A 26,568-nucleotide genomic window follows, 5' to 3' on the forward strand; every position below is an offset into this window, starting at 1 on the left:
GGAGTAGATCTTTCTGCTTGCTGCATCAATGGAGCCTTCTGGTTCATTGGTTTTCTCTCTTGACAAAATGAACAACAATCAGCTAACTGTTTAATATCCGCATTAATTCCTGGCCAAAATATCGTTCTCTTGCCCTTCACAACATACTATAATATCCAAAATGAGACTTTTTGAAGTCTGGTCTTCATTTCGTTTCTCAAAGATTTGGGAATTATTACAGCTTCCCCCTTTCAGCATCAGTCCATCACTAGATGATATGGTGTCTCTGAAATCAAAGTATTGGCGAATTCCTAGAGGTGTTTCATGTTTCTGCTCTGACCAGCCATTCATTACGTTTCCTTCAACGTCCACATTTCCTCATCAATCTCAGTTGTTTCTTTGATTTCAAGAAGACGAGCATCAGGGACATCACATGTTTCATCAATCTTCAATGACATAATTCTTAGTCTCTAATTGAAATTACCCTCCTCACTCTTCAGATACGCATGACTAAAAGTATCTGCAATTGTAAGGTTAGTTCCTTTGACATATACAAAATCAAAGTCATATCGGTTCCATCTCATCATAATGTCTTGTAAGCGCTTTGGTGCCATTGCAAGAGGTTTCTTCAGGATGGCCTCTAACGGTTTATGGTCATTCTGTATTGTCACTTTACGGCCATAAGTATACTGGTCGAAACGTTCCAGACCGTATAACACAGATAACGCTTCTTTCTCAATATGCGCCCAGTTTCTCTCAGACGCCGTCAATGATCTAGATGCATACTCCACTGGTCTGCCATCTTGAAGGAGAACTGCACCAATGCCGTCTTTACTACTGTCCACTTGTACTACTACCTCCTTTCCAGGATCGAAATAAGCTAGTACGGGGGTTTCTGTCAGCATCTTCTTGATTTCCTGAAATGCTGCTTCGCAATCCTTTGCCCATTGACATGCCTTATCCTTGCGGGTAAGTTCTCTGAGCGGTTCCAGAATGTTCGAATGGTCAGGGAGAAATTTTGCCATGTACTGGACCATTCCACACAGTCTTTTAACACCTGATACATCAGAAGGGGTTGCATGTCATTAATAGCTTTGACTTTCTTGTCATCAATTTTCACTCCATCTCTGGTAATGACATGTCCATGAAATGATATTTCTTTGAGTCCAACCTCTTGTTTTTCTTTATTCAAAATGATGTGTCTCTCCTCACATCTTTCTAAGACTTTCTTAATTTCAGATCATGGTCTTATTTGGCTTCTGTGTCATTCGCTCCACAGCCGGCTATGATAATATCATCTACTACACTGAAAACACCTGTCATGTCTCCAAACGCTTCATCCAGTTTTCTCTGGTGTATTTCATTTGATACCTTTAGTCCAAAAGGTAGTCTTGCCCATCTATACCTTCCAAAAGGAGTTATCATTGTCGTCAGTCTGCTGGATTCCTCGTTCAATTTCACGTGCCAAAAAGCCTCTTTGACATCAAGTTTTGTGAAGATTCTAGCCTTGCTGAGCTGTGGTAGAATGTCATCGAGAACAGGCAAGCGATAATGTTCCCTAATTAATGCTATGTTGAGTGCTTGTGGGTCAATACACAGTCTTAGTTTTCCGTTGGCTTTACCAATAGCCATCTGACTAACCCATGGAGTAGGTTCTGTTATTGGAATTAGGACTCCTCTATCTTCAAGTTTCTGAAGTTCCTCTCGTACCAAACTTTGAAGCGTGATAGGGATCTTCCTGCAGGGAAGAGCTTTGGGTCGTACGTTTGGGTCAACATGTAGATGTGCTGTTCCCAAATCACCTAGGTCACTGCTCGATACGCTGGCTATGAATCTTTCATCATTTATAGTAATCAATTTCAATTTCTGCACAGTTTCATGTCCTAGTAAGCATGTGTACTGATTCGGAACAACAATGAATCTGAGTTGGTGTTTTTTATTTGTGCGTGGATTGATAACTGTCAGGTCTGCCTCACCAAATGGCTTCATGTTTGTCTTGTTCCACATGTTCAAACGGACTTTGGTCGGTTTACATTGTTCCTTGCGAACATGACGCTGGGAAATTGTACTAACATCTGCGGCACTATCAAGTTGAAATCTGATGTCACAATCATTAACTTGCATGATTGCAGTCACTTCCTTGCCACCAGCACTAACAGCTTTCAACCACTGATCCTCATCAAATTCTTCTTCCTGACTAACTGAATGTATCTTCTTCCACTTTGCTTTGAAATGATTTCTTCTACCACACTGTTCGCAACATTTTCCCCATGCTGGACACTTTAATTTACCTGGTTCGTGTTTGTACCCACATAATTCACAGTCTTTTTTCTTAAATTGAGTTTTGTTAGTCTATGGAATTTCCTTCTTTTTCTCAAATTTTTGTTTACTGTGCTTGTCATTCGATTTCTGTATCTTGTTCACTTTCAGAGTGGTTTCACGTAGCTCCTTTACTTGTCTGTTCGATTGTTCATATGCTCTGCATACTTGAATAGTTCTTTCCAGTGTAAGTTTGTCCTCTCTGAGTAGAAGTTCCTGTAATTTCCCAGTAACCGTGAATACTATTTTGTCTCTCATCATTCTGTCTGGTTCTTTAAAATTGCAGGATGCTGCACGTGTCTTCAGATCTGTGAGAAAACTATCAAATGGATCTTGGTATGGGAGCTTCCAAAATCTGTGTGATTCAAGTACTTTATTTGACCTGGGGTTGCAACCAGATTGTAATTTCTCAAACAGTTTTTCAGGGTCATTCTTATCATTACCATCTTCCCACTAAAATTGGTCATAAATTTCTACAACGTGGGGGCCTCCGCAACTGAGTATTATGGCTACCTGCACTTCTTTGGCCTTGTCTGTACCACCGGAAGCTGCGAGATACACCTCTACCTGTCTTTTCCATTTCTTAAAATTTTCTGACACATTTTCGATCGTTAATTCTAATTGTGGTGGTAATCGAAAAGGACAGCTATATACTTGCACAGGGGTTGGTTCTGCCTCACCCATGTTTGCAACTGCAAATGGCGGATGCACGTGGTTGCACAAAAAGTCAAAACTTACAAAATATCTGTTTGCAAATGGTAAGTCACCTTTCGCAGAGTTGGTTGAGACGTTTTCAGAGATCAAACACCGCTGCCACCATGTTAATTCGTGCTATCAGGACGATTATCTGCATAAACAACGCCTGTTCACAACACACGTTTTATTCAATACACATACATGTAAAAATCTATCGCACACCGAACCCGATCCAATTAATACATTTATCAACATCTTCGACTCCGAGTGCAAATCCTATTTTTACTTAGAAGTCCTAATTTTGTTTATTAATTAAAACTCGTAGTAGGAAAACGTAGATAAAACGTTATGCTCTAGTGAACCGAGATAATACACCGAGTTCACAGTGTCTCAATCCGACTTGTTTGTTTAGTGTCAGTCAGTTAGGTGTGAATTAGAATATATAAGCTAAAACGATAATTAGATAAGATGCAAACTGAAGCACATTTTGCTAGTGACAGTTATTTATTTTTATTTCTTATATATTTATTCATTTATTTTACAAATCGGGATCTATATTTGAATATAAATGTTTGCCTTCCGGAACAGTGATCAATCTCATAAATGCTAAAATCAATACAAAATAGATAGTTGGGCAAACACGACCCCTGGACACACCAGAGGTGGTACCAGGTGCCTAGTAGGAGTAAGCATCACCTGTCGACCGGTCACACCCGCCGTGAGCTATTTGTCTTGCTGAAGTAAACATATTTACCCGTAGTCAAAATCAGTGTGCTGAGATAGGCCTGGCATTCTGAATATGCAACGCGTTAAACAACAGTTGACCCAATTTAATCATTTGTAAGTAATTGCTATTTTTCAGATGTTTCATTTGTTTCAGAACATCAAACATAAGCACCTAACATTACTTGAATTAACACTTGAAATGTACGACACACAAGATCAAACATTTAGAGGTGACATTGTATTAGTGAAAATATACTACCAGAATACTGAAAACATAAATGGAAACATAGTCTTGTGGAATATATTTCAAGTGGCTAGAAAACTACTCCTTATAGACGGAAACACTATTTTTCAAGATATCTTCCACCTACAGCACATGCGATATCTTGTTTTCTCCCATACTAGATCTTTCTTAATTCTGAAACTTTTTCAAGCCCCCCCCCCCCCCCCCCCCCCCGGTATAATAAAGATAGCGTCATAAGACTCTTGTTTTGTTCAATATTGTATTGTATCCTATTCAAACAGAATAAGACAGAAATAATAAAGAATTCAGGTTTTTACACAACGACATTTTTTCTTCAAAATCTAAACATATCTTTAACACGGGATTTTTTTCCTGCAATGATTTCTACCTTCATCATTCAATATCAGCACTTTTTTGTCTATACCCCTATTGAATTTAACTATTTTGCTGATTAGCTCAGTAAGTTGGCGTGTCAACTGCTGAACTGTAGATAGCGGTTTTGAGCAGTTAACATGCTAACCTACTGAGACAATAAGCCATGCTTATACCTTTACCCAAATAACATACCCTCCTCAACTAATTCCTTTTATATAATGATGTTAAAAACACAATAATACTAGCATGCATGTTTTTCCTTAAAATAACACAAATTACAGCCAACGTTCAAACACAAAATCTCTAAGTCCTTAATATTACACTTCCCATTTAGGCCTATTAAACTATTTTAATATATCCAGGCATGTCTTGGATTAAATATAGGATTCAGAATCCTATTCCCTGTATTATCAATAAGCGTATGCTCCTTATTAGGGTGTAAAGTTCTCTGTATTATAGTTTGAATTAGACACACATGCACTTAAATTTATCAAGTAAATCTTTATACAATAACGCATCGGTGCAAGAGGCTAGCTATCTATTATAGACAGTGGTCTAACGCATCTTCTATGGCTTTCTCATAACGTAATGGACGTGCGAGCCTTGTCAACTCCACGTTAAACACTTTCGCTCATAAATACCGTTGCATACACACAACTATCCTTCTGCTTTCGGCAAGTAACTAAGGAAATTTAGGTGACTATCTAAATTATTTAGACAAATTCAAGCACAGAGCTGGTGGGTTTCTGCACTGGATCCGATGGGGTGCTCCCTCCGTACCTCCTTTGCCGCCTCCTAAACACAGTCTTCAAGAAGACCGTCTCCCCGATTTTACTGAGGGAGATCCGATGGTCGATCAACCACAGATGAAGAATAGCAAGCTACCTTCAAGAAGCCCTGTCCCCCGACTATACTGTGGGGATCCGTGGGCGATCGACTCTAGGAAGAGGAGATTGACCCATCCACCACCTTCTGGAGGATCTAACCATCCCCGGATCTTCAGGAAGACCCGTCCCCGTTTTCAGGAGACCCGAGGGTCGACCACCATCGCCTCGTCGCAACAAACCAAGTGTAGCAGGGCCCCTACTGAGCAATCTGCACTTTAAATCTTCACCATCGTCGTCGACAATAAGCCAGAGAGAGAAAAAAAAACGTTGGAGATCAAGAATCTCGTAGGGATCTGGGTTGAAATAGTCCTCAGCACCCCTTACTTGTCGTGAGAGGCGACTATAAAATGAGGCGGTCATTCGGACGAAATCGCAGAAACCGAGGCCCCATTTCGCAACAGGTGTGGCACGATAAAGATCTTTCCCTGCTCAACGACCCTAAGCGCCGAGCATACGCCTAAATTTTGCAGCCTTACACTGGCAGTGGTGACGTCTGCATGAGTGAAAACAATATAGAATCAATCAAGATCCTTTTTTTTTAAATTGAGATTACTTTCTACTAAAACTGTCTCTTGGACTAAATCAAATAAATGTGAAAGTTTTCAATTTCAAAATATTGCTGTGTAAATCCTCTACATTTACTTCACATTGCATTACAGTTAAAACTAGTGTAGCATTCCTCCTTTAAATCATCCCAACCAGTTAGGAACAATGTAACATTAGGAACTTCATAAAGACGGGGAGGGGGTCATCAAGACTAGGGCGGAATATCTCGGTAAATCTAAATAATATTGGGTATTCGGGTAGAGCGCATTGGCGGTGGTTTTGGTATCAAGGTGGAGAATCGGTTTTAAGAAAACCTGTTTCACTCGATCCCGCGATTCACAGTTCACCTGTTGAAATAAAAACCTAGCTAGACAATTCAATTTTCAAATGGAATAGAACAAGTATTGCCGATATTTATGTTTGCATCCATGTTGTGAAAGACAGTCAGCGGAGTAGTATACATTCTTCAGCCCAATCCCAGACTGACCCCAGCATACCGAGGGAGATCATCCGTGACGTTGAATCCCTGTAAACAGGAAGCGGGTACCGAGGCTTCCACACCCCATGACACAAGATAGAGATGTGTGAAGATTTTTTTTTATCCATCCAGTCACCTTAATTACAATACAGTGTGTCCTTAATGTTGTTTCGTTTGTAGGTCGACTATGTTAAATACACACACAGTACACCACGCGAGTTTTATATCCCCCACCACCACCACCGTGGAAGGACAACAAACATACATGTACTACCCATAGTTCTCTGTGTCTCCGCACACACAGATTTGCGTGCAAACGAACTCTGGCGGAAGTTTGGGACCACGAATATTCACCGTGTCGCATGGTGTGTGTTATCTGCCAATACACATAGCATCCAAGGATCTTGTTCTGGCTATTGGCGCCTTGCAAGAGGCGTGGAATTCGCAGCAGCAGACTGAATAATCACAATAAAAGTGGAATTTAAACAAGACTTATAGGTCACCTGAGTATCATGTAACAACCTTCCAATGTTTGAATTAGGTTTGTGTTTAAATATAAGAATTTTACTTTTGGATGGAAGAAACATTGAATAGCTATGTGGTCAGCCCCGCCTTTGCACCAGAACCCCTGACCCAGGGGCCATAAATTTCAGTTTTGAAAGAAGCATCCTTGATCATCATTATCATACTATTAGTTTGTCTACTTAATACCCAGCAGCAGAGGAGAAGATTTTCAAAGAAATAAAATGCATTTTCACTATATGATCAATAGGGCCCCACCCTAATACCAGAATCCCTGACCCAGGGGGCCATGGATTTCACAATTTTGAAAGAGGCATCCTTGCTCATCATAACCATGCTATTGGTTTGTCTACTTAATACCCACGGACAGAGAAGAAGATTTTCAAAGAAATAATGCATCTTCACTATATGACTTATAGAGCCCCACCCTAGCACCAGAACCCCTGATCCAGGGGCCATAATTTCACAATTTTTAACAAGAGGTACTGTGTGCAATGCTCACTAAGAATACCCCCCGCTTACTCCAATCTCCCAAAGGGTGTTGGTATTAGGTATAAACTACCTGTTTTCTGAGTGTTGCTACTTCGATGTCCAGTGCGCTTGACCTTTGACCTTTTGACCCCCAAATCGACAGGGAACATTTTCATCCCATGGGTAGTGCATATGTATGATATGGTGACTGTAGGTGGAAAGGATAATGCTTTAGAGCCCGGAAACCATATTGCTACTTCAATGTCCAGTGGGCGTGACCTTTGACCTTTTGACCCCAAAATCGATAGGGATCATCTTCATCCCATGGGTAGTCCATATGTATGATATGGTGACTGTAGGTGGAAAGGATAACACTTTAGAGCCCGGAAACCATATTGCTACTTCGATGTCCAGTGTGCTTGACCTTTGACCTTTTGACCCCAAAATCGATAGGGAACATCTTCATCCCATGGGTAGTCCATATATATGATATGGTGACGGTAGGTGGAAAGGATAATGCTTTAGAGCCCGGAAACCATTGCGTCTACAGACGGACGGACGGACAACCCGATTCCAGTATACCCCCCCACCCCCCAACTTGTTGCGGGGGGTATAAAGAGGCATCCTTGCTCATCATTACCATGCTATTAGTTTGTCTACTTAATACCCAGAGACAGAGAAGATTTTCAAAGAATTTCTACATTTTCACTATATGACCAATAGAGCCCCACCCTAACACAAGAACCCCTGCCCCAGGGGCCATGAATTTCACAATTTTGGAAGAGGGCTCAACGCTCATTATAATTATGCCCACAGTTTGGCTTCTTGATCCAGGAGTAAAGAAGAAGATTTTTTTAAAATTACACTCATTTTGATGGTTTTTGCCCCACCCCTAAGGCCCCAGGGGGGCAGGGACCACGAATTTCACAATTTTTGTTCCCCTCCACCCACAGATACTATATGCCAAAATTGGTTGAAATTGGTTCAGGGGTTTCAGAGAAGAAGCTGAAAATGTTCAAATGTTAACGCACGACGCACGACGAACGACGACGGACAAAAACAGATAGCAATAGGTTATCGGAATGAATTCAGGTGACCTAAAAAAAATCTATAATTTTTCCGATATATGCATATTGTTTTTCCAGCTGTTTGAGAACATTCCAACGATACCAAACACTGTATGCGTATGTTAGTGAGAACAGATGTTTGTTTAATTTTATTTTAAACTTCTAATTCCGTTCTTCATTGCTTAGATTCACGGTTTACCAACACTAGTAATACTAATAAGTAATGTGGGCAATTCCTGTTTTGAATGCGAATTAGTATTCAGTAAAGGGAAAACTTGCTACATGTAATATGGATATTCAATAATTATGGATATGCTCTCTCTCTCTCTCTCTCTCTCTCTCTCTCTCTCTGACAAATGGCTAGGTATATACTTACTTCATCATATTATGTTAATAGGCATCTAATCAAATTAACTCGAATGAAAATAGAAATTAGCGCAAAGTCGATGATTTACAAACTGGAATGAATTTATAACAGAAGAAAAAATACAAACCGTACAATTATTCAAAAATAATAAATCTTAAATCTGTTACATTTGACCGGGATTTATTTACTTTGATAGAGATTTCATCAAACAATTTTCACCAGAAGTATCAGGACTGATAATAAATAATAAATTCCATGCACATTCCGGGGACCTTTGCCACACTATATAACTAAATTACGGTTAGCTAGTCCCAGTATTTGAAATTAACAGAAGTGTTCGACTACTTGCAGAAATGTGAAATTGGATCGGTGCAAGATACACGTGATCTTAGACTAGATCTGATATCGCATCGACGCAATATACATGCATTTCACATCTTTCGCTGGAACTCAAACACTTGTGTTAATTTCAAATACTTGGATTAGCTGTCCCCCAATTGTTTTATTGCGGCGAAAGTTCTTCGAATTTGCATGGAGTTATAGCATAGATTCGTCATTTTGTTTTATTTATAGAAAGCTATTGACGACGAAACATACCAACCTACAAGTTGGACTTTATTTTCAAAATATCAGAGGGGGCACACTGTAGGTTATTTTATCTACAATTTTCGAGAAGCACAAAAAAAAGTCAAAGTCCTGAAGGGCCGAAGAGTCAATTCGCACTTCATTGTCAACAGGAATATGTAATCTTGAAGGAGCAAGATAGTAGTAATCAAGGATGACGAATATCGTGTGTGTGAGTTCGCATATGCACGCTTCTTTTAGCAGGATTATACTTCCATGCATTATACCTGGGTAAAGTGACTACATTTGACTATGTCATGACCACTGCCATTTAAATGACATGTACATATTCAACATGAGTCACTGCTAACTGATGATTGTGCAAAACAATCCATGATGTACAAATGCTAAGAATTGGAGGAAAATCATTATGTAGTCATATAGTACATTTTAACACAACAGAAAACCCCCAAATAAGCACCACAGTGGTTGTAAGAAGATACCATCCAACAAAAAAGTTTCGCAAATCAATCCCCTAGCTTAAACTTTAGTCAATGTTACAATGACTATGCAGTTGACATCTGTAAGACACATCGCTGTTTTTACTGTACTGACTCTCCGCGCATATTTTGAGAATTCACGCGGGTGTGACTGGTCGACAGGGGGTGCTTACTCCTCCTAGGCACCTGATACCACCTCCGGTGTGCCCAGGGGTCCGTGTTTGCCCAACTATCTATTTTGTATTGCTTGTAGGAGTTATGAGATTGATCACTGTTCGTTATCTTCACCTTTTATTCAGCAACTAGTCATAAAATGCTACCATCAAAACAATAAAGAAAACAAGAAATGTTTGTCAAACAACACAAACATACAACAATAAACCCCCCCTCCTCCAACGTGGTGAAGAATTGAAAAGGGTTATACACATGCATCATTTAATTGATAATAGTACCATACTTTTCATTTTTTTATGAGAAGGGGTACATACTACAGACCATTAAAAGGTTTTTGACTCATTTTGTTTTAGTCAATGCATTCGCCGCGTTGTTTACCTATTTAAAAGCGTAAAATCGTTTGAAAAAGAATTATCTTACACCCTGTAACTAATCATTATGAAACAGCCAATTAGAATTGATCATTGTGTAATTTTTAAAACTGTCACGCTATTATGATAACGTGACTAGCACATGTTTTGTGTACACGTCCTTTGTCGCTTGATTTTGTCAGATTTCTGCATGTTGCACGTTTTTCATGGGTCTGGGAATATGGGATTACTTTGAGTTTTAACTTTCCTTTTGTTTGAAGTCTTCATTTCGTACCAATTCAATTACTGGCTTTGATTATTGATATGTTTATAATTACCGAGGGGTCGTTATATTGCCCTCGGGACGTCATTATTCGAAGCTTGGGTGATGTTTTGATAGACAACATTGAACGCTCGCATCGGCTATTTAATCACAGGCACCGGCATTTTTGTCAATAAGTCGCTCAATAAAGCCAAATATCGAAAAATCCTACCCCTCTATATATCAATACGCGTGTATTTATATATAGAGGGGGTAGGGTTTTTCGATCTTTGGTATTATTGAGAGATTATTGACAAAAATTACGATGCCTGTGATTTAATTGATATGAACTTTAAACAAAGAAAATATCGAATCTGTTAAAACCGTATTGCTACAAACTCTCGTGCTTGGTTGAAATGAACATTATTTCCCCGCAAATACTGCTATGTAGTGTGTATAACGACAAGATCGCTATTTTCTTAAAAATCAAATTTGCTGCACTGTATACAAATTCTAGTGCATCCTTTTTTTGAGAACCTGCATTATTTCCACAAAGATTTCTCGTGAAGTTAAATGCGATTGAACACACGAAAAATGGTATTTCCACAATTTACAGGCCCCAAAAGGCGATGCGTATTAAATATATTCAGCAAAATACGGTAGATTTTATTATCTACAGACCCTGAAGCGTACTACTACACCACTTGCACGGAACGAAACGAAACGATTCTTGCACGGAACGCTGAACGCTTTGCACGGAACGAAACGATGCTTTCACGGAACAGTGAACGGTTTGCACGAAACGCTGAACGGTTTGCACGGAACGATTTGCACGAAACCCTTCCCATTTCCTGAACGGTCTGCACGATTTGCACGAAACGGTAGGCGTAGCTTGAACGCTTTGTAAATGATAGTGAATGGTTTACATGAAACGGTAGGCGTGGCCTGAACGCTTTAATTATGACTAAACAGTTGATAATAATGACTAGTAAAATTAAGCACTAAAATTCATTTATTAGGTTTTGGTCATTTTTATACGCCCGTCGAAGACGGGACGTATTATGGTATGGCGTCGACCGTCTGTCCGCCTGTCCGGACCTTGTGGGCAGGATACAGACTGAACCATAAGCCCTAGGACTTTACAGCTTGGTACATTGGATCACCATGATGAGAGGAAGATGCCTATTGTTTTTCAAGATCAAAGGTCAAGGTCGTAGTATAACTTTTTAGGAAAACCTTGTGGGCAGGATACAAACCGAACCGTAAGCTCCAGGATATTATAACTTAGTATATTTGATCATCATTATGAGAGGAAGATGCCTATTGTTTTTCAAGGTCAGAGGTCAAAGGTCAAGGTCGTAGTATCACTTAATAGGAAAACTTTGTGGGCAGGATACAAACCGAACCGTAAGCTCCAGGATATTATAACTTGGTATATTTGATCATCATGATGAGAGGAAGATGCCTATTATTTTTCAAGGTCAGAGGTCAAAGTCGTAATATCACTTATTAGGACAACCTTCTGGGCAGGATACAAACCGAACCGTAAGCTCCAGGATATTATAACTTGGTATATTTGATCACCATGATTAGAGGAAGGTGCCTATTGTTTTTCAAGGTCAGAGGTCAAAGGTCAAGGTCGTAGTATCACTTTTTAGGAAAACTTGTGGGCAGGATACAAACCGAACCGTAAGCTCCAGGATATCATAACTTGGTATATTTGATCACTATGATAAGAGGAAGATGCCTATTGTTTTTCAAGGTCAGAGGTCAAAGTTCAAGGTCGTAGTATCACTTTTTAGGAAAACTTTGTGGGCAGGATACAAACCGAACCGTAAGCTCCAGGATATTATAACTTGGTATATTTGATCACCATGATGAGAGGAAGATGCCTATTGTTTTTCAAGGTCAGAGGTCAAGGTCGTAGGTATCACTTATTAGGAAAACCTTGTGGGCAGAATACAAACCGAACCGTAAGCTCCAGGATATTATAAGTTGGTATATTTGATCATCATGATGAGAGGAAGGTGCCTATTGTATTTCAAGGTCAGAGGTCAAAGGTCAAGGTCGTAGGTATCACTTATTAGGAAAACCTTGTGGGCAGGATACAAACCGAACCGTTAGCATATTTATAAAGTAGCACATTCTAAGGATATCCCTCTTTATATCTTGATATCCATTTCTACAAGCATAATAATTAATTAGCTCACAGAAGACAGTGCTAACTTCACTAAAATATGAATCCCACTAAAATATGTTTTTCCTTGAGCAAAATCTACGGGCGTATTATGCCACGTTGGCGTTGCTCTTGTTGGGAGGAAGTGAAAGTGGATTTTTTAATTCGTATACAATAATTGACGGAAGAATGCGTGAAAAAAAAGAAACATACAAACAAAATATGGGGTCAATGAATACATGAATATCTTTTGAGATCGGTCTATAGAGTTGACAACGATTGAAATAAAAATGCAGACGTTTTCTTGTTTATTCAGTAACTCACAATCTTGCGCGTCTTCTGAATGAAAGTTGGAAAACAAACGTACTAGGTTTTGGTCAGTTATAACATAATACGGGGGTAAAATTAATCTCATCTCCGCTAGCAATAGGGTTTGGGTCAACTGTGCCTTTGTGGACGAATAATCTTGGCTAGCGAAGATAGGGGGGGGGGGGTGTTGATGCCTAGATAATCCGCTTACATAAACAAGTCATGGATTATGAAGGTTAAATCGAAAAGTTATGTAGTAAATTCAATGATGTTGTAGTATATATAGCTTGTATTTATTTTATTTTTGACTGAGAATGAGATAGACAGCTAAGCACGTAATATCGTTTTAGAAGGGGCTCATTCATTAGTCCTAACCCGTGCCAGCGGAAATGTTTTAAAAATGTGTAAAGAAAACAATATGGGAAATCAATATATATATATATATATATATATATATATATATATATATATCACAATGAAAGAAGATGGATAATTAATCAGAAAGAAATTGTACTTTCAAGATTTATTCTGAACGTATTAAACTTCCAGTATCTGCATACATTCATGAATATAATAATCAATGAGTCACCAATCCTCTCTCTCTCTCTCTCTCTCTCTCTCCCTCTCTCTCTCTCGCGCGCGCGCTCTCATTATCTAATGCATCTAAATTTTAAAATGATTACATATAGCAATTAAAGATTTTAATAATCGGAAGGGGAAATTGAGAAATTGAGACAGTTTTAGACTACTACCCCCCCCCCCCCCCCCACACCCCCCCCCCCCCCCCCCCCCCCCCCCCACACACACACATGTACAGGTTTTCGTACTCGGACAATTTAAACACCATTTTTTGTTGTTATCGTATTGCTTGTCAAGAATTTTACCCAACTTAACCTGCAACATACCCCTTCTGATACATTGAAAAATATAAGTAATGTTAGTACGGGGCTGTATAAAGTTCAATGCGCAGTTTGGTCATACTTCGTCATTCAATAACTTATTTTAAAAAATGAAAAAAAAAATGTTTGTCGGGTTAGCGGTACTATGATGTATGACTATAACAATGACCTGTGCATAACTTGGGGTACCTGTAAAGTGCGAAACGAAATCGAAACGAAATCTACCGAAACGAAATCTACCGAAACGAAACCTACCGAAACGAAACCCACCGAAACGAAACGAAACCTACCGAAACGAAACAGATTGTATAACCGAACTCTTTTAATTATAATAATTAAAAATGGTATCTTAGGCCCCTGTGAAAGTTACCACATATAAATAAAATTCGCCTCCCCTTTGATGTAGTCTTTCGGCTTGACTGTTACAAAGTTTTAAAAGCTGGAAAGGGGGGAGTAAGCACAAAGTACATATCCATAGTTGATTAAATGCCATGTACAATTAGTTTCAGATCCATAAATTTCAGAACCGAGGGTTACAGTCTCAGAGATCTGGGGAAACACACTATACGAGGGGTGGGGTCGCCGACGTTGGATCCGCCTTTGGGCATAGCTACATTGTTTGAAGAAGCTGGTGTCTGAGAAAATTGAAAGCAGGAAGAGCTCTTAACCTCTTATTTTGTCTGTAACTGCTGAGGTGCAAGTACTTTCAATAATGGAAAAACTCTATACATTTTGGGTGTTGCTAAGACGGGGAATTGAAAACGGGACGGAAAACGAATTTTTTTTAATGCAATAATGTTAGGAGGAGGTCGGCATTTTGTAAACTGAAAAGGCTTATGAACAAGGGAATTTTAAGCAGAAATCACAAAGAGAACGGGAGGACATTCACATATTCAGAATCCACCGTTTGATATACTACATACAAATACACAATATCCACATGTATTTAGAGCAAAAAATACTGAAACATGTATTTATGCCCAAAAGCGAATCCAACGCCGACGACCCCATCTCTCGTGTAGTGTGTTTCCCCAGACTTCTGACCTGTGAGACTGTAACCTTCCGAAGCGAATTGCACATGGTATCTACCCTTCCAACTTTTAAAACGTTGTATCAGTCAAGTCGAAAGCCTACATCAAAGGGGAGGCGAATTTTATTTATACGTGTAAACTTTAACAGGGGCCTAACATACCATTTTCAATTATTATAATTAAAAGAGTTCGATTATACAATCTGTTTCGTTTCGTTTCGGTAGGTTTCGGCAGATTTCGTTTCGTTTCGCACTTTACAGGTACCCGTATAACTTGTACATTCCATGCAAATTCGAAGGGTTTTTCGCCTCAGTAGAACAATTGGGGATCAGTTAATCCGTGTATTTGAAATCAACAGAAGTGCTTGGCCTATTGCGTAAAGTGTGAAATATATTGGGTTGGCGCAAGATACCCGTGATCTTAGACTAGATCTGATATCGTGCCGACCCAATATATTTCACAATTTTCATAAGAAGTCAAAAACCAGATAATCTATATGGCGGCCGCCATATAATTAACTGGCGGCCGCCAGATAATAAGTGGCGACCGCCAGATGAATTAAGGTCGCTAGATAAATTGTGGCGGCCGACAGTTAATTTATATGGCGGCCGACAGATAATAAGTGGCGGCTGCCAGTTAGATTAAGTGGCGGCCGCCAGATAAATTAAGGCCGGCAGATAGATTAAGTGGCGGCCGCCAGTTAAATAAATATTCATTCTATACCCTACATACCTATCCGCTCCCGTAATGGACACTATGTATAAAGTTTCTTTAAACTATTGAGGGACTCGTTTAAATTATATTGTTATAAGAATGTCAACATACATGTATGATATGTCTTCAAAACCTAATGAAGTTGTTCACATTTTTTTGGAAGATCTTTGTGCACGGGATTTATTTTTTGTCGGTGCAAGAATAAACAGAAAGTTTGTGAGCCACGATAAATCCGCACGCCGTTGACAACAAGGAGCATCGCTTCGCGACCCGACTCAAAAAAAATAATAATCCAAACGACAAGTTGTTGTTTAAGTTGTCTGATCTTCAAGATCCTAAATCCTGTACATACATTGTATGTGTGTGACGGAGGGGTGGGGGTATTAGTCTTCATGCATCCAAACTGTCTCACCCCCTCCCAACTTCAATTTCTTAAATCGTGCTGTGATCGCTGCATTGATTGAATTCTTCATTTTTATAGACAAAACTAATTCAACAATTTGCATTCAAGTCGTATCTGTCCATATTCGCTATCGATTATCACCATTCCTAGTTTCTATATTAAATCATTTTTAATTTAAATGTATTAAAATAATAAAAGTTCTACTGAATCGTATCCATTGTGTATGAGAGAGAGAGAGAGAGAGAGAGAGAGAGAGAGAGAGAGAGCCCTTCAGTAATTATGGATTATAATACTAGATAAAATCCCGCGCAAGTAAAGGAAATCAGATATTGCAGAGGAAAGACTTTATAATGCGTGTAAAACTTGCGCACACATATTGAATGAGAGGTATCTTTAATTGGACAACAATTTATGAATAATAGCTGCATTAGGTTTGTTATATCTATTGATATCATATACAGTAAATAAAACTGTATCATTAGGAATTCACTTGGAGCTCCAAATTAAAGGTTACATATATAACAAATGATAGATCTCCGTATTGGATATTTAATAATAATTTTACGAAAGCAATTGTAATCCGCAGTGGCGGATTTAAGAGGCTACAATTTTCAAATTGAAGGTAAATTGTGATCTTTTGTTGAGAAAAAAAACACACCGATAAAACAAGCAATAATTTCTTCCACTCTTAGAGAAGTAAATGAATATTTTGATTAATTGAATTATTTTTATTGGGATAACTTACATTTTGTTCCAAAAACTATTGAAATTTGCTACATTTTCTTAATTTCACCTTGTCAAAAATGACAGAAAATAGTAAAAATAACTACATAGGAGATACATTTCAAGCCCTATAAAATCCAAGAGCTTCATTCCCTGCTCCCCCGCCAAGGCTTCGTCTTGTGCCCACTGGAGGCCTCCAGACCCCCCCTATCGCAATTATTGGATCCGTCCTGATCGGTCATGCCAAATAGTTGACAAAGCACAAAATGAACGGTCGTTCGTAATTTCGCATTGAGAATGTGTTTAGCATGGTAGTTTTGGTCCAGTGTGGCATTCTAAGGGGAAAATTATGAATACACGCGGTTTCTTCTCGTCAAACACAATAATCAATTAAAACATAATGCTCAACATGAATGACAAAGAAAAAACCCTGCTGTATTGTAAACAGTGTCCTGATTCCCTGCTGTATTGTAAACAGTGTCCTGATTCCTTGCTGTATTGTAAACAGTGTCCTGATTCCTTGCTGTATTGTAAACAGTGTCCTGATTCCTTGCTGTATTGTAAACAGTGTCCTGATTCCTTGCTGTATTGTAAACAGTGTCCTGATTCCTTGCTGTATTGTAAACAGTGTCCTGATTCCCTGCTGTATTGTAAACAGTGTCCTGATTCCTTGCTGTATTGTAAACAGTGTCCTGATTCCTTGCTGTATTGTAAACAGTGTCCTGATTCCTTGGGCATTGTCAGGTACATGTACAACCCAATTTCGGTATAATGTTTTAACTTTAAAATTATGAGGCGCAAACTTCCCAGAACAATCCGGAACCATTCAATATCTGACACACTGGACCGTTTTCGACTCATTACTTACTTTCATGCTCCGTGTCATCACAATATATGACCAAAACACAATATTTTGTGTGTTTTTCCATGTGTTTGTACATATCGGTAACTGTTAATAAATTATTACAAAAAGTCGTAATAGTGACCTTTATGATTAAGGGGGAAAATTGGCAACAGCGAAATTATCAGATGAATATCGTATAAAAAATATCGACGTTTCACAGATCGTTGGTCTTGGAAGGGTGAGGGTGTCCTTCGTAGAAGTTCTTCATGAAATGATAAATATGGGCCTGGTGAAAATTATTATAAGTATAACTAACACTGAACACCTACACAATTGTATGCTGATCATGTATCACTTCTCCACTTGCCGGAAAGGCTCGAGAATATGCGATTGGTTGTAGACCTAAGCGTCTACAGTGTTTTCCACGAGGCTGGTTCAAGAATAAAATCACGGATTGAAAAAAAAAAAAACAGGCATATTTTGTTCATCCTAAAAGTTATCGAAACTTATTTCTTCTGTGGGATCAAAATTAAGCATCGATAAACATGAATTTACCCCATAACGTATTATCTTAAGTTGCTATTTAAAAAAAAATGTAAAAAGTGGCTTAGATCCGCCCAAGCGTCTCCACCACTGAACTCTCGTTTGCTATCTCAGGGCAGTTTATCAAAAGCAAAAGTAGGATTATAATCAATTTTATGATAGTAATTAGCCAAGTAAGATTCTATTATAGCTTACAGACTTCAGAACAATATCAAAGGTGCAGGGCAGTAGCCCCGGTGTAAGCGTTTTGGAGTTCCCAGCCAAAAATTGTTAATTTATAAGTATAGATATGCATAGCGATACGAAGAATTTAAACGTGCTGCAAAAATCTTGAGAAGTACAATTTCTTTCTGATTATTTATCCATTACCTTTCTGAGGTATATTCTTTTATTTCCCCGTTTCGAAATGTTTCTTTACACATTTTTTTCGGTTGGTTCGATTTAGGACCCCCCCCCCCCCCCTCCCCCATTCCAAAAGGATATTAAGTACCTAGCTGTGTAACTCTCTCCCTTTCTCTCTCTCTGTCAAATAAATATAAAGATAATTATACTACAACTTCATTGCAAGCAGACAATCTAAGCACTTTTTTCCCATCGTCCGCATCCAAGGGTATTCAGTTCATGAAGGGCGAGGTGGACCCAGAACCCTTAACTAGCGAAGATGATTTTAGTCTCCGTTTTCGATGTTATAACTGACCCAAATATAGTACGTTTGTTTTGTAACGTCCATACACAAGACGGATAAGTTCGTGAGTCACTGAATAAACGATAACACTTCCGCATTTTAATTCAATCTTACATTAACTGATAACCACAGCAAGTTGTTAAATGTACACTTTGTGATATTTCTACACTACATGTAAACATATATACAGCCGACCTAAATCATATTAATTACAATGAAAATTATAAATTATAGATATGAGGTTCATTAAAGACCTAGATAATATGTCAACGCCTAACACGACCTCCGTTATTAAGGTCATAACTGAAATCCCTCATCAATTTCATTTGTAAATGCCAAGCGTTTGGTGAAAGAGCAATCACTACCTATGTTAACGTCTTAGGTTTGACCTGACCACAACAGGAGAAAAGTTCGAACTCACGACTCCCTGTCATGAATCAACTCTGACCGCTGCGGCCACGTGATCAGCTGGATAATAACAAAATATGACGTTGATACAAAAGTATTCATCTAGTCTGGGAATTATTCTTTATTTCAATGATTCTATAATGTTAGAGGTTTCTCCCGTTCTTTGTGTACTGGTATGTAGGGTGAGAGTTTTGTCACGTAACACTCAGGAGACATTCATCCCAAAATTAGGATTCCTGAAAAAGAACAAGAGAATTATCAATAATTACTGTATTAATGATCATTTCCAGTATCTCTAGACAGGATGTGATTTAAATACATATACCGTTTTACACCCCCCTTTTTCTAAATTTGTTCAGGGCTCCTAAATGGAACCGCCGCGGTGGTCTGTAGAGAATAGAGCGTTCGCCCCTCATGTGGAAGGTCGGGGTTCGAATCCCGGCCACGACATACCTTAGTCGTTAAAACAGGTAGTGACAGTTACAACGCCAAACGCTCGGAATAAGGTGTGAATGTCACGGGTCCTCGGAGATGACCTTAAAAACAGATGTTCCGTGTCACAGTAGGTGTGGCACGCTAAAGAACCCTCACTGCTCAATGGCCGTTAGCCCAGCATAGACCTAAATTTTAAGCCCTTCACAGGTTTTCTTGACGTCTCCATACGATTGAAAAATTATGGAGAGGGACGATACAATCAATCAATTAATCCCTAATGGAGATAATCTGTTACTCATCTTAATAAAAGAAGAAAACAAGCAGAGGGGTGGGGTCAGACTCCCCAATGTCCTGTATCTGCAGACTCCACACCTGACATTATTTTACAAAAAAGTTTCTCTTAATCTACATCTTTCTGAAAATAAACCGATAATTATTTCTCCTAGAAAACGCCTTAGAGATCAAATCACACCAAACACAAGTGTCTGGGTTTGTAGATAAAAAGTGTTTAAAATTACAATACCCCCCCCCCCCTTCTAGAATGTGAAAACTAGCTGTCACGCGATGGAGAAAACTTTCGTTATCTATTAGTTGACAAACACATTTACATTTCAATACATTTATCTACAATTGTGAAAAATTGCTAATTTACAAACAACAACCGTTGTAGTTATACATGTACGCACATTTACATTGAAGATTTTTTTCCTAGATCAATTCATTGTTATATACCGCTAAACAACGACCCGAGTGGGACACGAAACTGGTGTAAATTTTCCGATATCTGAAAATATTAGTTTTACATCTGTTCGCCTTTTCAAGTCGAAACTGAAATTCACGGAGTATTAATTATGAGAAGGTCAAGTAAACAGCTGTGGCAGATCTAATGGGGAAACTTGGGTAGCGGCTACCACCACCTAAACCCTTTTTGATCCACCCTTAAATAGATAATTGATTTGTTGGTCTAAATACAAATTAGTTCTATATATATGTATTTCATATATACCCCTTCCGTTATATATGTATGAATTGTTAAGTTGTGTGGCTATGTAAATGAAGTTTGGTTCATTTGGATAAATGATCTCATTTCCCGTTTAAATCACGTGACAGGACAGAAGGTCTACATATATAGTGTAGCTGGGCCCGCACATTAAATTCACTCATCATCATCAGGTCGACATACCAGGAAGAGGCGGCTGTACAGAGGACATTTTGGATATTTACAGGTTAGACATCATTATTTTACAATACGCATTGCTCTTTCTCTAAATTGTTAGAAATGTATGGGAAAATTGTTTTGAATGAGTAAATTTATTAAAACTGACATAGATATGCTAACAGTTAGTATTTTAATTTCATTTAATTCAGAGCGCAGCGGAGTGGGTATATTTATCCATATCATACATTTCATGATCTTCATATGTTTAACATTTCAAATAAAACATTCAGGCTTTCTATATGAGTGTAATTATTTTAAATTGGAGTTAATTCTCACCACTTCTGTAGAAATTAACCCATTTTTCTGTTGTGTATATTTCCTGTATGATACAAACAAGAATTCTGAAACCTAGACATTTATTTCTTATTTTGTGTAATACATGTATAAAGTTTTTAAGTCAAATTTAAAGATATGTGCTTTAATCGAGATAAAAACCTTGACGTAATATTTATTTCTAACACACATCAGTAATGTAAGTACATTCTTATAATCTGTTCATTTTAATATTAAAGTTCATTTTTTTCATAGACAGTAAACTACTCGTGACCCCTGACCCCAGAGATGGACCCGCGTGCTCAAGACGTCCTATTGTGTGACCTCTGTGAAACTGACCCCCTACAGTATCTCTGTGAACATTGCGATATCAATCTTTGTACTGACTGTGCCAGTAAACATCTCTCAGATTCCTCTAAAAAACACAAAATCGTACCCTATCATTTACACAGAAAGTTTACTCCTAAATACTCAAAATGTCTGAAACACGCCGACAAAGATTGCGAAATGTACTGCGAGAGCTGTCACATTCCTGTCTGTTCTACCTGCATCTCGTCAGGTAAACACAAGGGTCACGATATATCAGATATTCTGGAAAAACTCGGCTCTAAAAAACAACGCATACAAAAAGATTTAGAAGAACTCGAGAAGAAGATTTACCCCCGATATACGGAAATTTCCTCCGCTGTCCAAACTGAGAAAGCCGAAGTACAAACGAATTACGGAAAACTGGCCATAACTGCTGACCAACAAGGAGAAGTCTTGCACCGCGAGGTCACCGCCATTGTCAACAAACGGAAAGCAGACATTGTAGAGACAAAAACTAAACATCTCTCTATATTAGATAAACAAGCAGATGAAATCACGCACAGAATGACTGAAATCAACCAGGTCATTCTAGAAATGAAAAACATCCTGGACACCAATGATATCTCCTTAACATCAACTTACAAATCTAGAAATGATGAATTCAATAAACTGCCTCCTACAATCAAAGTTACATTACCAAGCTTATCTACTCCAACAATTAACACAGAAACACTTAACGAGATGTTTGGTTTATTAACCTCACTCTCCGTTACAACAGTCGAACCACTGCTAGCTGAACCGCGACTTACCGCCGCCATAGACACTGGGTATAGCGGACTACGCAATGTTAGCTGTCTGAGTGAAGATCAAGTCTGGACATGCGGGGATAGCGAAACCATGAAGCTGCTCAACCTCCAGAGTAAACTACTGACATCAATACAAACCAAGTCAGGGAACACACCAATAGACATAGCAGTGACACGGGACGGAGATCTTCTTTATACTAACCCTATAAATAAAATTGTTAACTTAATTAAGAATAAACAGATACAGACCGTGATCAGACTACAGGGGTGGAGACCTCGCCGTGTCTGCTGTACCGCGGGTAACGACCTCCTGGTTACCATGATCAGTGATGATAGAAAACAATCCAAAGTCGTGCGTTACTCCGGCTCCACAGAGACACAAAGCATTCAGTTTGATGATCAGGGTCGTCCTCTCTACTCATCTGATCCAAACCCTAAATACATCAGTGAGAACAGGAACCTGGATATCTGTGTGACTAACGCTAGTGAAGTAGTGGTGGTCAATCAGTCAGGAAAACTCCGATTTAGATACACTGGTCATCCCTCTAATACCAAGCAATCATTTAATCCAGCCGGCATCACTACAGATAGCCAGAGTCACATCCTGACAGCAGACTGTTACAATGACCGTATCCACATCCTAGATCAGGACGGACAGTTCCTCCGTTACATTCACTGTGATTTAGAACGTCCATTAGGTTTATGTGTGGACATCAGAGACAACCTCTTTGTGGCTGAGTTTTACACTGCTAAAGTGAAGAAAATCCAATATCTATAAACACAGTGTTAATTATACAACTCTACAGTGTTAATTACACAGCTTTACAGTGTTAATTACATCTATCAAAATGGTGTTAATTTCACATCTCCAGTGTTAATTATACATCTACAAAGTTCTGTGTTGATTACCCTAATAAACACGATGTTAATTACAGTCCTGTGTTGATTACAGCTGTGTTAATTACACCAGTGTTTGAGATTTGTATTTAACGCCTGCATTGACAGTAAATGTGTGATTGTTTATGAGTGTTTGATTGAACATTAATTTGTTTGTTATCTGTGTTATGTTTCAATGTATATATTATAGATAAACATGATTCAGTGTACAGTCTTACATTATTACTGTCAGTACAGATAGATAAACATGATTTAGTGTACAGTCTTACATTATTACTGTCAGTACAGATAGATAAATATGATTTAGTGTACAGTCTTACATTATTACTGTCAGTACAGATAGATAAACATGATTTAGTGTACAGTCTTACATTATTACTGTCAGTACAGATAGATAAACATGATTTAGTGTACAGTCTTACATTATTACTGAGTACTTACTTAGATATGTAGTACTGTAACAGAGAGTGACCACAAACGTCCGGCCTCCTTCACAGATCTTCAGATACAAGGTCACAGTCTTCTGTTTATCACGTCAATAAACATCACGAATCTAAATCTCCACAATTCTACAAAATAAACACTCACAAATTAAAATCATGACAAACAGAATATCTTGTAGTTAAAAGGTAATTACTCTTTACAAAAGGCCAGAGCAAGTCCATTACAACAATTAATTAGGGCCCCTGTTATATAGACGGGAGCCCTATAGTGATCAGCCTGTGTGTCTGTATATTGACAGGGCTTAGTCTATTACAACAATTAACAAGCATTCTGAGAGTGTTGCATGGCAATACATAGTCCCCTACAGGTTGCAAAAATCACTGTGCCATAACAATATTGAAAGTGCATTATGTATGTTATGGTAAAAGGAACAAGAGGCCCATGGGCCACATCGCTCACCTGAGTCACCTTGGTCCATATCTGAAGACTTTCCATATATATTTGCATGTAAAACTTTAGTCCCTATTATGGCCCCATCTACACCTAAAGGCCACGATTTTTGCAAACTTGGATCTACACTATGTCAGAAAGCTTTCATGTAAATGTCAACTTCTTTGGCCCAATGGTTCTTGAAAAGAGATTTTTAAAGATTTTCCCTATATTTGTATGTAAAACGTTGACCCCCCCAACTTGTGGCCCCATCCTATCCCCGGGGGCCATGATTTGAACAAACTTGAATCAGCACTATGTCAGAAAGTTTTCTTGTAAATATCAGCTTTTCTGACTCAGTGGTTATTGAGAAGAAGATTTTAATTATATATTTGTATGTAAAACTTTGATCCCCTTGTGACCCCATCCTACCCCCGGGGCCCATGATTTGAACAAACTTGAATCTGCACTATGTCAGAAAGTTTTCATGTAAATCTCAGCTTTTATGGCTCAGTGGTTCTTGAGAAGAAGATTTTCCCGATATATTTGTATGCAAAACTTTGATCCCCCCTTGTGGCCCCATCTTACCCCCGGGGTCCTTGATTTGAACAAACGTGAATTTGCATTAAGTCAGGAAGCTTTCATGTAAATCTCAGCTTTTCTGGCTTAGTGGTTCTTGAGAAGAAGATTTTTAAAGTTTTTCCCTATATTTGTATGTAAAACGTTGACCCCCCAACTTGTGGCCCCATCCTACCCCCGAGGGCCATGATTTGAACAAACTTGAATCTGCACTATGTCAGAAAGTTTTCTTGTAAATATCAGCTTTCTGACTCAGTGGTTATTGAGAAGAAGATTTTAATTATATATTTGTATGTAAAACTTTGATCCCCTTCTGACCCCATCCTACCCCCGGGGCCCATGATTTGAACAAACTTGAATCTGCACTATGTCAGAAAGTTTTCATGTAAATCTCAGCTTTTATGGCTCAGTGGTTCTTGAGAAGAAGTTTTTCCCGATATATTTGTATTCAGAACTTTGATCCCCCCTTGTGGTCCCATCCTACCCCTGGGGGCCATGATTTGAGCAAACTTGAATCCACACTATGTCAGAAAGTTTTCATGTAAAAATCAGCTTTTCTGGCTTAGTGGTTCTTGAGAAAAAGATTTTTAAAGATTTTTCCTATATATTTGTATGTAAAATTTTGATCCCCTATTGTGGCCCCATCCTACCAAGGGGTCCTTGATTTGAACAAACTTGAATCTGCATTAAGTCAGGAAGCTTTCATGTAAATCTCAGTTTTTCTGGCTTAGTGGTTCTTGAGAAGAAGATTTTAAAGTTTTCCCCTATATATTTGTATGTAAAACTTTGATCCCCCTTGTGGCCCCATCCTACACCCAGGGGTCATGATTTGAACAAACTTGAATCTGCACTATGTCAGGAAGCTTTCATGTAAAAATCAGCTTTTTTGGCTCAGTGGTTCTTGTGAAGAAGATTTTTCCTATATATTTGTATGTAAAACTTTGATCCCCTATTGTGGCCACATCCAACCTCCGGAGCTAATGATTTGAACAAACTTGAATCTGCATTATGTCAGGAAGCTTTCATGTAAATCTCAGCTTTTTTGACTTAGTGGTTCTTGAGAAGAAGATTTTTAAAGCTTTTTCCTATATTTGTATGTAAAACTTTGACCCCCCCCCCTTGTGGCCCTATCCTACCTCCGGGGCCCATGATTTGAACAAACTTGAATCTGCACTATGTCAGAAAGTTTTCATGTAAAAATCAGATTTTCTGACTCAGTGGTTCTTGAGAAGAAGATTTTTAAAGATTTTTCCTATATATTTGTATGTAAAACTTTGGTCCCCTATTGTGGCCCTATCCAACCCCCGGGGGCCATGATTTGAACAAACTTGAATCTGCATTATGTCAGGAAGCTTTCATGTAAATCTTAGCTTTTTTGGCTTAGTGGTTCTTGAGAAAAAGATTTTTAAAGCTTTTTCCTATATTTGTATGTAAAACTTTGACCCCCCCCCCCACCACACACACACACTTGTGGCCCTATCCTACCTCCGGGGCCCATGATTTGAACAAACTTGAATCTGCACTATGTCAGAAAGTTTTCATGTAAAAATCAGATTTTCTGACTCAGTGGTTCTTGAGAAGAAGATTTTTAAAGATTTTTCCTATATATTTGTATGTAAAACTTTGGTCCCCTATTGTGGCCCTATCCAACCCCCGGGGCCCATGATTTGAACAAACTTGAATCTGCATTATGTCAGGAAACTTTCATGTAAATCTCAGCTTTTCTGGCTCATTGGTTCTTGAGAAGATTTTTAAATTTTTTCCCTATATATTTGTATGTAAAATTTTGATCCCCTTGTGGCCACATCCTACCCCTCGGGGCCATGATTTAGACAAACTTGAATTTACAATATGTCAGGAAGCTTTCAGGTAAATTTCAGCTCTTCTGGCCCAGTGGTTCTTGAGAAGAAGATTT

At 38.6% G+C, this 26,568-nt stretch overlaps 2 protein-coding genes and 1 long non-coding RNA gene across 4 annotated transcripts; 1 reads left to right on the plus strand and 2 right to left on the minus strand.

The window, feature by feature from the left end:
- Positions 1 to 1,227: 1,227 nt before the first annotated feature.
- LOC125664861 (uncharacterized protein K02A2.6-like) lies at positions 1,228 to 2,982 on the minus strand. Its single transcript, XM_056147435.1, has 3 exons — positions 2,812 to 2,982; positions 2,370 to 2,514; positions 1,228 to 2,204 (listed from the first exon to the last, which is right to left on the minus strand). The coding sequence occupies exons 1-3, from the start codon at positions 2,980 to 2,982 to the stop codon at positions 1,228 to 1,230; spliced, it is 1,293 nt and encodes a 430-aa protein (XP_056003410.1).
- A 15,959-nt stretch (positions 2,983 to 18,941) lies between these two features.
- Positions 18,942 to 22,665, minus strand: LOC130049907 (uncharacterized). The gene is made up of 2 exons (XR_008798258.1): positions 22,554 to 22,665; positions 18,942 to 19,498 (listed from the first exon to the last, which is right to left on the minus strand). It is a non-coding gene; the product is annotated as an uncharacterized LOC130049907 (long non-coding RNA).
- Positions 20,404 to 23,408, plus strand: LOC130049905 (uncharacterized). 2 transcript variants are annotated; one of them, XM_056148141.1, is made up of 2 exons: positions 20,404 to 20,923; positions 21,445 to 23,408. In XM_056148141.1, exon 2 carries the CDS (start codon positions 21,478 to 21,480, stop codon positions 23,080 to 23,082), a length of 1,605 nt encoding a protein of 534 aa, XP_056004116.1. In that variant the 5' UTR covers positions 20,404 to 20,923; positions 21,445 to 21,477; the 3' UTR covers positions 23,083 to 23,408. The 2 variants fall into 2 exon arrangements, with proteins under 2 accessions (XP_056004116.1, XP_056004118.1); XM_056148143.1 differs by having other exon boundaries at positions 21,449 to 23,408.
- The last annotated feature ends 3,160 nt before the right edge of the window (positions 23,409 to 26,568 follow it).

Source organism: Ostrea edulis, chromosome 8 (genome assembly GCF_947568905.1).
Source record: "Ostrea edulis chromosome 8, xbOstEdul1.1, whole genome shotgun sequence".
Classification (NCBI taxonomy): domain Eukaryota; kingdom Metazoa; phylum Mollusca; class Bivalvia; order Ostreida; family Ostreidae; genus Ostrea; species Ostrea edulis.